Below are 13,427 nucleotides of genomic sequence, written 5' to 3'. Positions count from 1 at the left end.
TTGCCTAAACTACCATGGAACAGAGAACTATACTTGCCACATAATGCATTAATATTTGCCAGAAACCCAAATGGACTAATTTGTAACACTTTCCTGTTAATTGACAGTTTGAAAAGATCAAAGCTGTCCCCGCCCAAAATGTCAGTAGACTCTTCAGAGCACACTGTTTTAAAATGGGTTTGGTAGTACCATGGAAAGTGGCTGGTAAACTGCACACTCCAAGCATTGAAATAGGTTGTCGATTGTATGTTGACGAGTTAAATGGTTGCTGAAGGTGTGGGCTACCTAACCAAACATATGTAGCATGGTTGAGCAGAGTAACAGAAGCACCAATATCTAACTGGAAATTAAGTGCTTGTGGAACACACACAACTGAACATAGACCTCATAGTTGTAAACAGGCTAGACCTTATCAACTGTGTTCGTATAGAGACAGGGACTAGTGATGGTGATGTCATTGTAGCAACTATGGTTACGTAAGTTAGGAAATCAGTATAGAAGGCTAGGGATTGCTATTTTTCAATGTAAACTCTTGCTGTAATTATTTCAGCAGTTCTCTTAATCCTGAAATATCACAAGAACCATGACCATTAATGGAATGGTAAGGAGTTAACAATGAAGCTGACAAATTGAGCTATGAGATATGTGAGAACCAGTTTTTTTTTTATTAAATGAATTCTTTACACAGAGGAATTACAGACATTGGCTGTGAGTTAGCATTGTTTTAAATATATGGAGAATGTTGAAAATTTGCACTGGATTCGGATTCCAACCTGTATCTCCTTCTTACTAGGCAGATGCTCTGACCGCTAACCCATCCAGACACAGTCATCATCACAACTTCACGGACTAGCCTAGCACACCTCCCGTCAGACCCAAATTTCAGCTTATCCAGACACTTTTAATGTAGTGTCTTGTGTCCATTGCCCTCATTACTCGCAGCATTTTGCCAGTTCCTGTAAGAGTTCGAGGCTGGTATGCATCACACTGAAGAGATCATTGGCTGTAGTCCATGCAGATGACTCAGTGGTCAGAGCATCAGCCTAGTAAACAAGAGACCTGGGTTCGAATCCTGGTCCAGGACAAATTTTCAACTTTCTCCATTGATTTAAATCAATGCTCACTCATAGCCAACACCTGTCATTCCTTTGTGTCTTAATTCATGGTGGCTGCTGCATGAAAACATATACAGGGTGCGGCAGCCAAACCTGCATTTCTTAAGTGAGTGTAAAATAAACGCAGATGCAGATATCAAAATTTTATTCATAGTCTTATTCTACATTAAAAAGCATTTAAGAAAAATCAACACATTTTTTTCATTGTTTGAAAATGACATCAGCAAACTGGCATCCTTCTTGATCACGGCATTCTCGCAGGCGATTTACGAAGCTGTCCATCACATGACAGAGCATACCCTGAGGAAATATATCATTTTCCAGCCACATTCTTGCTTTGAGATTACCAGCATTATGAGGGCTTTCTTTGTACACATTTACTCCTAAGGTAACCCCATAAGAAAAAAAATCACAAGCATTAAGGTTGAGTGAATGAGAGGGGGGGGGGGGGGGGGAGGGGGTGGCGGCAAGCAATCGCTCCATTCTTGGAAATCACCCGGTCAGGAAAAACTTCATTCAGGACATTAGTGATCATGCAGGCTGTGTGACTTGTTGCTCCATCTTGTTGAAACAATGTTTCATCATTCACTGCATATTGACAAAGCTGAGGTATGAAGAATGTCCTTAAGATTGTTGAATAGTGCTCAGCATTCATAGTAACAGATTGCCCTCTTATGTTCTCAAAACAATAAGGGCCTATTATTCCTGATGAGGACATTGCATACCAAACTGTTACCTTGGTTGTGTGCAGGGGTTTTTCATGGAGTTGGTGAGGGTTCTGATCACTCCAATACCTAAAGTTCTGTTGGTTCACATATCCATTGAGGTGAAAATTTGCCTCCTCACTCATCCAGAGGTTGTGAACAAGCTTCTCATTTTCTTCAATCATTTGTGAAAGACTTTCACAGAAATGCTGTCAGACCACGAAGTCGTTATTATTCAAAGTGTTAACCATTTGCATTTTGTACACGTGGTGATGTAAGTCTAACCTCAAAATCCTTCAGACAGTCCTGTCAGAAATTCCAAGTGCAACACACTGTCTATGCGCTGATCTCTGGGGCTTCTTCCCATAGCAATTCTTACATGTTCCACATTCTTGGCAGTATGCACTGTTTTTGCTCTGTCACCTCTTTCCCTTGTTGTTTCACCAATGTTTTCAACCCAAGTTTTTATGGAGTTAACTGATGGCACTGGCCTATTACAATTAACTTGAAAATTTTCCCAGAAATGACGCTGAGCGACTACACACTCACTGCAAATGACCATTGTTGCTTAGTCCGCTGCTACATGGCTACTGAAATGCTTTGTTTTGGGGAGCACAGTGGTGACCCTGGTTACCCCCTCCTCGCCTCCTCCCCCCCCCCCCCCCCCCAATTCCTTCCCTACTTCCAACACTTCCACGCACTAATAATAAATGCAGGTTTGACTGCCGCACCCTTTATAATGCAGGTAATGATGGCCAATGATTTCCTCAGTGTGGATGCACACAGACTCAAACTCTTATGGGAACTGAGTATGTCATGAGTATTGAGGATAATGGTTAAGAGGCACTAAATTAGTAGTGTGTGGATAAGTTGAGAATTTGAATCAGATGGAAGGTGTGCTAGACCATGTAGCTGCAATGACCACTGTGTCCAGAGTGTCCAGATGTCTTAGTGCTCAGAGCATGTGTCTACTGATACTAAGCAGAAAACCCAGGTTTGAATCATGGTCTGGCACAAATTTTCAACTTTCCCCATTGATTTTAACTTGCAGCTAATGTCTGTAATTCCTTTGTGCCTTAATTCATAGTGACTGCTTGATTAAAATTGTGTCTGTTCTTTTGGACATGTTTTAAAGAACAGACATCACATATATATACACTATGTGATCAAAAGTATCTGGACACCCCCAAAAACATACTTTTTCATATTAGGTGCACTGTGCTGCCTACTGCCAGGTACTCCATATCAGCAACCTCAGTAGTCATTAGAAATTGTGAGATAGCAGACTGGGGCACTTTGCAGAACTCACGGACTTCGAACATGGTCAGATGATTGGGTGTCACTGTACGCAAGATTTCCACACTCCTAAATATCCCTTGGTTGACTGTTTCCGATATGATAGTGAAGTGGAAATGTGAAGGGTCACATACAGCACAAAAGCATACAGACTGACCTCGTCTGTTGACTGACAGAGGCTGCCAACAGTTGAAGAGGGTCATAAACAGACATCTATCCAGACCATCACACAGGAATTCCAAACTGCATCAGGATCCACTGCAAGTACTATGTCAGTTAGGCGGGAGGTGGGAAAACTTGGGTTTCTTGGTTGTGCGGCTGCTCATAAGCCACACATCATGCCAGTAAATGCCAAACGATGCCTCACTTGGTGTAAGGAGTGTAAGCATTGGATGGTTGAACAGTCGAAAAATGTTGTGCATAGTGACAAATCACAGTACACAATGTGGCAATCCAATGCCAGGGTGTGGGTATGATGAATGCCCTGGGAGCGTCATCTGCCAATGTGTGTAGTGCCAACAGTAAAATTTGGAGGCGAGGGTGTTATGATGTAGTCATGTTTTTCATGGAGGGGGCTTGCACCCTTTGTTGTTTTGCATGGCACTATCACAGCACAAGCCTACATTGACGTTTTAAGTACCTTCTTGCTTCCCACTGTTGAAGAGCAGTTCAGGGATGGTGGTTGCATCTTTCAATGTGATCAAGCATCTGTTGATAATGCACAGCCTGTGGCAGAGTGGTTACACGACAATAACGTTCCTGTAATGGGCTGGCCTGCACAGAGTCCTGACCTGAATCCTATAGAACACCTTTGTAATGTTTTGGAACGTCAACTTTGTGCCAGGCCTCACTGACTGACATTGATACCTCTCCTCAGTGCAGCATTCCATGAAGAATGGGCTGCCTTTCCCCAAGAAACATTCCAGCACCTGATTGAATGTTTTCCTGTGAGAGTGGAAGCTGTCATCAAGGCTAAGGGAGGGCCAACACTTTATTGAATTCCATCTTTACTGATGGACGGCACCACAAACTGTAAGTCAATTTCAGCCAGGTGTCCGGATACTTTTGATCACATATTGTAGTTTCTTTTACATTTGTTTGAGAAAGGCTGTAATTTGCCCGGTGTGTGTGCCTTGCCATTCAGAGTCAAGACAGCCAGCTAGCTTTCATGCCGAATAGTACATTGTGTGAAAGATTCAGCATGTGAGCTAGCCATCACCCTACCCTGCTAGCCAGCAGCTGATCCTACCCTCTAGTAAAATTATGGGCTTAATACTTAGTTTAATAGATAAAAGCCATGACTGGAAAGTAAAAGTTAATGGCAGAATCACACCACTACCATTTATGGCCAGAGACTACTACACCATAATAATGTACTATCTTTGACTTGATGCTACAGACACCATTAGCTGTTTTTCACTATAACTTACAGTTTGCTATTTCAAGGCAAGAGGTCATTGAAAATTTATCACAAACATGTCACTATTATCATTAAATATCACCTAATGATGCATCAACAACATAAACCTTCGAGAGGAAGTATGGTAACCAACACTGTAGCCAAAAATATCACAATACAGCCCTTGTCTAATGAATAAGGCCATGGGTTGCAAAGTTAAAGGAGGTATTTTTGCTCCCTGCTCAATAAAAATTTTTCTTTTTTCATATTAGCATTGCTAATACAATGTGGGACTTTTTTACAAACTTAATACAAGTATGTTCTGTAATATTCCATGTTATTTACCTTTTGTGTGATTACAAAATGAAGAACGAAATAAATGTTTAGCTGTTTGTTTGAGTATATGGGAAATGCTGAATGTGTCGTGAGGCAGGAACCTAAGAGGACAGCTTAAAGTGCTCCTAGTGACCAAGGACCAATAAGATTCATATTCTTCCTTGCCACTGTTTACAAAGAGGTATATAATCCATAATAGGTTGTTGACTGTTTATTTCCTAGCATATGTAATGATCATGAAGAGGCAGACACTTCACATCGTGCAACTAATGACGCTTCTGGTTGGTATATTTCTGCTGCTAACATCATGTGTACTGAAAGGTAGGAAGGAACAACACACCAATACATCTCTCACATTCTGCAGTTCTCTTTCCCTGATATTTAAATAATTCTCACATTGAGAGAGATCTGGTTGTAGCTGTTCTGTTAGATAAAGGTATGCATTGATTCTGCGACTTAGAAGTGACAGGGATAGAAGATCAACACAAGAGGTTACAGTAATTGAAACATACCATCATTTTCGAAAAATTACACGAGAAATTAAACAGAGAGTAGTGTGAAAAAAAAGACAAGTATGATCTTTTCTGCATATTGCAGCAATGCAGAAAATTGATTTGATTCTACAACAAAAATTCAGCAACAGATGTAAATTTCATGAGTTGTTCCATCTCAACATAACACAGCATTTGAGAATAATTGAACTCGAGACAATTATTGTTTTAGACTACAAATTATATCTTCTATTTTTCTCATCACATAGTATAGAATGGAAGAACTGGAGTAACTAAGTGAGAATTGTTTTTGATACATCATTGCTTAAAACAATTCGGTATTGCATAATGACTCTTTGTTGCAATACCGAGTCTTCTAGTTTAAAGACTGTTGACATTAGTTTCTTTCAGAGTGTTTCTGAAAGCAACTGTAGATCATACGCCAGTTTCTTACAACATTTTTGAATGAAAGGGATGGAGATTTAGGTTTTTTTAAATCAAGCACAAAGTAGACACAGTTAGGCAAACCATGAATGACATTACCAATTACAAGTTTACTGTTTGGTCTCACATACTGATTATTTCTTCTTTGTTCCACATTATGGGAACCTGTTATGAGATTTAATGGCAGGTTTCCTCTCACAGCAGCACTACAGGTTATGGATAATTTTTTTGATGTTATGAAGATAAAAATGAAGTTATGTATCATCAGATGACAAGCTTGTTGCAACTAAGGCTAAATGGGTTTGAGTTCTCAGTAGAAGGGTATATGGAGAATACAAAGGCAGTCAGTCAGAGATTGTACCACAGTCTTCGGTACTGAGTAGGATGTGGAAATGTACTCATTGCTCTTTGACCAAATCTCATCATCTTCAATCTGCCAGACAGTCTGTTTCAGAACACATCTTATTGCTCATGACAGCAGCATTCTACAGTCTTCCTGATAGTTTTTCATTGGTACTGATCACAATGTAGATTTTCTTTCAGAATATATTACCAAGTGAGGTGGCACAGTGGTTAGAACACTGGACTCACATTTGGGGGGGATGACAGTTCAAATTCGCATCTACCTATCCTGGTTTAGGTTTTCCATGATTTCACTCAATTGCTTCAGGCAAATGCTGGTATGGTTCCTTTGATACAGCACGGCTGACTTCCTTCCCCATCATTCCCTAATCTGATGGGACTGATGACCTAGCTGCTTGGTCCCATTCCCCCAAGTCAACCAAGCAATCAGAATATGTTGTGTGAAGACATGAATTGTGGTGAAATTCTGCCTCCAGATTAAGCCTTTGCAGTGAAAATTTTGACTTCAGTACTTACTGGTCTCTCAACAGTAGGATTTCACTGCCAAATGCCAGTGGCTTCACAAATTCATGTATACTATCATGCTGCAGAAAGAGCATTTGAAATCATTATGTGTATCATAACTCCTACAGCTGAAAACACATTTTTTTCATGGTTTACTAAATTGCATATTATCAAGGATGTGGTGCTTCCAGGCCTTGATGTATTAGCTGCTTGCTGTGTTAATGACTTGAAAGACATTTCTACTGCCAATCTGGCCAATGCAGAGTGATTCCATGACAGCACTGTGCTGGATACAATCGATACTAATTACTGGAATACATGTATTTGTAACAGTATTACAGAAATAGTAAAGAGCTCTATTCCATCTCATTAATAACACTGTCTCACTGAGATTAATATAGTCGATCTTTCTTCATGTGGTATGTCTGCAGAAAAACTACTACTTTCTATATTATGGTGGCATAGGCCTCCACAACTCTCTAAATTGTCTGATGCTAAGTGGCTCTGTATGAGGTCTGTAAGAATTTCCTTCCAGAAACATGGAAGACTTTTGACTTTTAGTACATGAAATTGCCCCATTGACACATTTTGTGTTTCCACCAAAGTTTAAAAAAATTGTTATTCTTTTCTCATCTAGCCTTTTTAGGTGTCCATGAAATAAAATTCTTCTCTTCCTAATTTTTCCTAATATTCATTGCATTCTTTCACAAACTTCTTTATTACTTCTTAATGTCAATTTCCCATTGTCATATTCTGGAGCAAGATATTCCTATTTCCCTCTCCTTTTCTGTTTCACTAATTGTTTGGCTGTAGACACCAAAATGCATTCAGAATCATAAATGCATTCTGGCCTAATGACTGTAGTGCCAGAATTTTACATTTATGGACAAAGATTTCCTGTTATGCAGATTTTTTGATAAATGTTAAGCTAATGCCATGTTCTGTGACCCTGCTAAATTGTCCAGAGCATTTGATTGTATTATTTTACCCAGATATTTAAATTTTATAACCTTCTTTATTCTTCTGTAACCAGTTTCCCTGTATTTCATTGCATGTGTTAAATACTCTGGTATTTGATTTATTTATTTTCAGAATATATGCATAGGTCTGCCATGCTTTTGGAGCTCTCTCTTGTAGAGATTTATCTGCACTGTTGTATCTGCTATGCTTTCAACTAAGATAGCAAAATCATTTGCAAAAGCCAATCCATCACTTCTCAGATTACCCCTTTTCTGCCAGTTATGATTTTTTAAATTCTTTCTTCTTCTGACCTTTTCCTCCATTCATTGATTATCTTTTCTAGTACAAAATTGCATGGAGACTATCCATCTCTCTCTCTCTCTCTCTCTCTCTCTCTCTCTCTCTCTCTCTCTGTCACACACACACACACACACACACACACACACACACACACACACACACATGCACACGCACAGACATGAGCACACAAGTTTCACTCTCAAAAGCTATGAAAATTTCACCTAAAAATGTAATTTTGCATTTTTTAATGTCTCTTTTAAAGCATTGAATAATGTTTCTCTGTCAATTGAATTATATGCTTGTTTTAAGTCTACAAAACATATATAAATGCTTTTGACTCTCATTCTTCTATACCTCATTATAAATTTCAGATTCAAAATTTGTTCCTAACATGATCATTCTTTTCTAAACCTTCCTTGGTACTTTCCTAATAATTGCTGTTCCAGTTGGCTTTCCAGCCTGTTTTATAATAATTTTGAAAGAATTTTGTAAGCCCCTGGTAAAAAGAAAATTCCTTTATAGGTGTAGGGGTCAGTTTTTTGGCCCTTTTTGTGATTTTGGTTAGTTAATGTTTTCAAATTTCCAGATATAGCTTCTGTTTCCCAGACCTATTCAAAGCCTCAATGTTGCTTCTTGACTGACTAACATCTGCAGCTCTCCACACTTCAACAGTTACTGAACTTCCCAGGGGCCTTTCTTCTGATCTTTAATGCTATTTTACATTTCAACCATGCTGGGATGTTCTGATTATGTGTAAATGCATCCTAGATTTTGTTCTAGAAATTTCTCTCTTCATTCCTCACAATTTAACAACTTCCTGACATAGCTTGACAGTATTTGACAGTTTTCGTGGTTGTTTAGGGTTAATTTTCCAACTCCATTCTTGAAGCAAAAGTTAGGTGGTTGAAAAGTTTGGAAGCTTTACTTCAAAGTTTGATAGAAGTTCCTGGTATTGGTTTTTTGGATTTCCTCTTCATTTAGTGGTTGCTATTCTATTTCAAACTTTCTTTTGAATGCCCGTATTGTCTTTGATGTCTGGCACCTTGTTTAAAGCGAATAAAGTTGTCACTTCTATTTTAGGACCACCATTTTTATCAAGCGTGTTTCCTGAGTAGTAATGCCTTTTCCCACTGTTCATTCCACTACTGTGATTTCCCTAAATCGCTTCAGGCAAATGCCAGGATGGTTCCTTTGAAAGGGCACGGCCGATTTCCTTCCCCACCCTTCCCTCACCCGAGCTTGCGCTCCGTCTCTAATGACCTTGTTGTCGACGGGACGTTAAACACTAATATCCTCCTCCTCCTCCTCATTCCACTACTGTGTTTTTTGTGTCCTTTGAGTGGTACTGTTTCAAGAACTCATTGGACTAATTTTGTCTTCAGCTATTCTCACCATTTTGGGTCCGTTTTTTTCTTTAAATTTTACCACCGCCCCCTCCCCCCCACAGTCCTATCTTCCAGTTCTCACCTGTAATGGTTTTACATGTTTCTCGACTCCATAACCAAATGAGGTGGTGCAGTGGTTTGCACACTGGTCTAACAAATTGGGAGGACAGTGGCTCAGATCTGCATCCAGCTGTCAAGATGTATATTTTCTGTGATTTTGCTAAATTGTGATTGCCAGATTGATTTCTTTGACTGGGCAGATTGATTTCTTTGATGGGCATGGTCGATTTCCTTCCCCATCCTGATTTAGGTTTTCCTTGATGTCCCTAAATTTCTCCAGGCAAATGCTTGGATGATTCCTTTGGAAGGGCATGGCCAATTTCCTTTCCCATCCTTCAAACAATTTGCACTAATGTTCCATCTTAAGTGACCTCAGTGTTGACAAGATACTGCACTCCTTCATTCCAGAGTTTCCCCTTCTCATCTCTGTCCCTATACCCAGGGGTACCAGTGTGTTATTTACTCACAGTGTATTTTCTATGCTGTGAGTCATATGTGCCTTTGGCAATTTTTTTTTTGTGTATTGAAACATTAAGGAACACCACAACTTTGATGAGCCTGTCCTTTTACCTTATGTAGAATAACTTGAAATGAATTTAATTTTAAAAGTAAGTGGTTTATGTACAGTGGTTGGGTATTTATTGATCTGTTTTGCAAATTATGATTCACGTGTATTTTACCTTTCAGCCATCACAGCAGCAGAATTCAGACATGATAGAAAATACATATGATTTAAGGTAAGATAACTTAGAAAGCTAGCTTCGCAATGTTATTTATGTCAATTTATAGTATACCAAGTAAAAATAAATCCTATTGCATTTATTAAAGAAATGTTAAACAATCCCACTTTCTAATCTTCTTCAAATGTATATTGCATCTGTTTGTGTGTTTTTAACTTCTTAATAATATATCCTCTGAAGAAAATTCCTTGTATAGCAGTACCTTACATAAAACTTGATTGAATTAACTCAACAGTGGAAAATAGATGGTAATGGAATAAGCAAAGTTGTGGACATAAAGTACTTCTCTCAGTTTCATTTAATAATGAAACAACAGATTTCTGTGCTGTATCTTCAACATAGATTAAATGGGTGGGGCAGTGTGCCACAAGTTTTGTGAATATGAATGGAAGACCTGCTGTTTTGTGCAACCCATGTGGGATATGTCTCTAATTCAAGAAGTCTCCAAGACAAACGTCTGGAATAAAAGATGTGTTTGCATGTTACAGGAGACAGAATATCCATTCGAATAATTTAAATATGAAAATCATCTGGTACACCTACTATATTTCTCTTTACTTATATACAAGTTTTTGAGTATGGTACCATGTCATAGTGTAAAAAAACTATATTTTTCTCCAGTTCAGTTTTTTAAAATTATGATGCAGCACCACACTCAGAAAACTTTTATGACAATTGTCTCTAGCCTTGGAAGCCTACATGGCCATAGAAGGCTAGTAACTTTCTAAATAGTCAAAGCAATTTTTTTTTCTAAAACATTTGCTCTCTTGCCGGTGAATTAGCCTTTTGGTTGTAAATGAAGCAATGTGCCACTTTTTCTTGCAGGTGCTTCATAACAGATGTTTCATGTAGATAGTTTGGAACTATTATTTTGTACTGTTGGGAATGATCAATCCAGCAAGCATCACATGACAGTGATGAATCAAATCAGTGAGACTATGGATAGATGCTGGAAGATGATACTCAGACCTGCTATTTGGAGATGATTTTTATCTTTAACATGTGGTGGACAACAGCAGAATTATATTCTGAACACAAATAGGCAGTAGAGATCAGAGGTAGCTTTTTATGCTGCAAAAGTTTAACATGCATTATATCACCAAAGGTCTTGAGATTTCCAGTTTTGGCCACAGGACTGAAAACATATGTTACCAACAGTCTCTGTTCGCCCATCTGCTGGCTTTTGCAAATGTACCCAACAACCTTGCCAAAACAGTTGTAAGCTGTGAAAGTTGGGAAATCACTACCATTCCAGTTTGTAAAGGAACAGTAATTTAGTCTCACTTTGATAAATATTTCCAGGCATATATATTAGACCATCTCCATCTCCAGATGACTGTTAGTTCCATAATGTAATACAAATCTGTCACAAAGAAAGCAACGCCAGCTTTGTTTGAGAGCTTGAACACTTGATTTCCAAATTCATGATCATGGAGCCACTATTAATTAAAGACAGAATCTGCCTGTAAAACTGAAAACCACGGTACACTTCTTATCCAGGTTTCAATGGATCCATTTTCTTCCCTCTATCAGGATCTGCAACTAACCTCCAATTACATGAGCTCCAAAATATTTCTGAAATTCATTCTTCAGGCTTCTTGACCTGCCAGTACAGTAGCTGCACAACATTTTACTTGTTTCTCTCTTAATGGGCATTATGTTTGGTTCAGCCCCCTGTATAGCCAATTTCATCACAGTTGTAACCACATTTGGCAAGGCAACAACCGTAAAACTTCCCATAATGTCATAAGAAACACTCTGAATAACCTTCCTGTTCCATTGAGACAGCCAACAGACAAAGTTTATAAGCTTTCAAGGCTTTTGGAATGCCTTTCCTAAATCATGCACAATTGGAACATTTAAAAATACTCTCTGGACTGAAACTGATATTAAATAAAAAATACTACTCCATCTCTGTCAGCATGAAAAAGACAAGTCACAATAACTTTTGATCAACAAATATCTGTAGTGTAATACTGCTATTTGATAATTGATGTTTACAATACACAATGTGGAAGACTGTCCCCATCCAAGTGTGAACACGTAGCAGAAGATTCAGTGACAGAGGTTGGAATATGGTCGTCTGCCCTCTACTGTGAGTGTGTACCCAATCATAATGCTGCTTGACCTGCTGACACCTTGGGCAATTTGTATTATGCAATCATAGTGTTTTCCAGACTTGAAATTTTATTATTTTCTTGTTCCAAAAACTAAAGAATAATATTTGTGGATAATACATGCTGTGTAATGAAGATATTGTTGCTAGAATGAATAGTTTGTAACTTGACACCAAAGAATGAAAAGAAATGGAAGAAATTTTTAAATATCATATTTGTACAAATGCCGGTTGGAACTGGGAATTTTTCTTAAACATTTCTGTAGTTTGTATAGCATAAAAATTGTTTAGGACATGGATTTTCTTGGCAGTTTTTTGTCCTATGGCCCACAAATTGCTAATTACCATTGTTAATTCAACAGGTAAATGTTACTGCTTACATTTTGTATTTTTACCCAAAGGAGATTTGAGAATGTTATAATTGTGTTGTGTTTGGCACAGTTGTTCTCATTTGTCATACTTACCTTACCGTTATATGTAACAGGCCCAATATGTTATGTAGGTTCCCAGGACTTTCCTTAAGCCCATGTAATAGAGTTTAAATTTGCAGTTGTGAAGATTTGCTTTTGTGTTGAGTGTTGTAGCATATGAAATCTAATTGAAGCATTTATTTTGCACCACTATCAGGATTTTAAGCATGTAATCACAGTACAGCCTCCATCGTGTTCTACTATATATTTTTGCTGGAAACACATTGCATTGTAAAGTATAACCTTACTTTCAATGCTTTTACCTGTACTCAGGAAGATTGGATTAAGGTTTTCTGCCTTTGCTAATGATTTATTCATTCTCCTCTATATATGTGTTTTGAGTGGTAATCATGGTTTAAAGATCATTCACAAGTAGTTCACAGTCTTATTCTACTCAATCTATTCATAACATTTTAATTTTGGGCTATTTTTATCAAAATATAATATTGCTTTTTTATCTTCTTTTGTTTACACTACTACTTCATTTGTTTTCTTTGTGCCTGTACACTGTGTTTGTGATATGGTGTCTGTTACTTATTAGGAATGCTTGAGTATCAGTAAATTGCACTTAAGCTGTGTTGTTATTTGCAACAATATCATTTACATGTTTTTAAATTTAGATAATATAGTTGACAATAGTGATCCCATAGGGGTGCATGCTTCAGTCATCAGTTTTTGAACTTTTTCTGTTAGAGTTTTACCACAAATCTTCCATCTCGCAATTAATGACATGTTTTAGGGCTA

General features: G+C 38.0%; 1 protein-coding gene across 1 annotated transcript in view; it reads left to right on the top strand.

Annotated features, from left to right (window-relative positions):
- LOC124720378 (histone-lysine N-methyltransferase eggless-like) overlaps positions 1-13,427 on the top strand; it is a 414,374-nt gene that overhangs the window by 242,100 nt on the left and 158,847 nt on the right. Inside the window, exon 8 of the mRNA XM_047245705.1 lies at positions 10,045-10,094. Within this exon, the coding sequence (XP_047101661.1) occupies positions 10,045-10,094 (50 nt within the window). The remainder of the gene's footprint in view (positions 1-10,044; positions 10,095-13,427) is intronic.

This window comes from Schistocerca piceifrons, chromosome 11 (genome assembly GCF_021461385.2).
Source record: "Schistocerca piceifrons isolate TAMUIC-IGC-003096 chromosome 11, iqSchPice1.1, whole genome shotgun sequence".
In the NCBI taxonomy this organism is placed as follows: domain Eukaryota; kingdom Metazoa; phylum Arthropoda; class Insecta; order Orthoptera; family Acrididae; genus Schistocerca; species Schistocerca piceifrons.
Note: the sequence above shows the minus strand (reverse complement) of the source record. Positions and strands in the feature narration are given on the sequence as shown.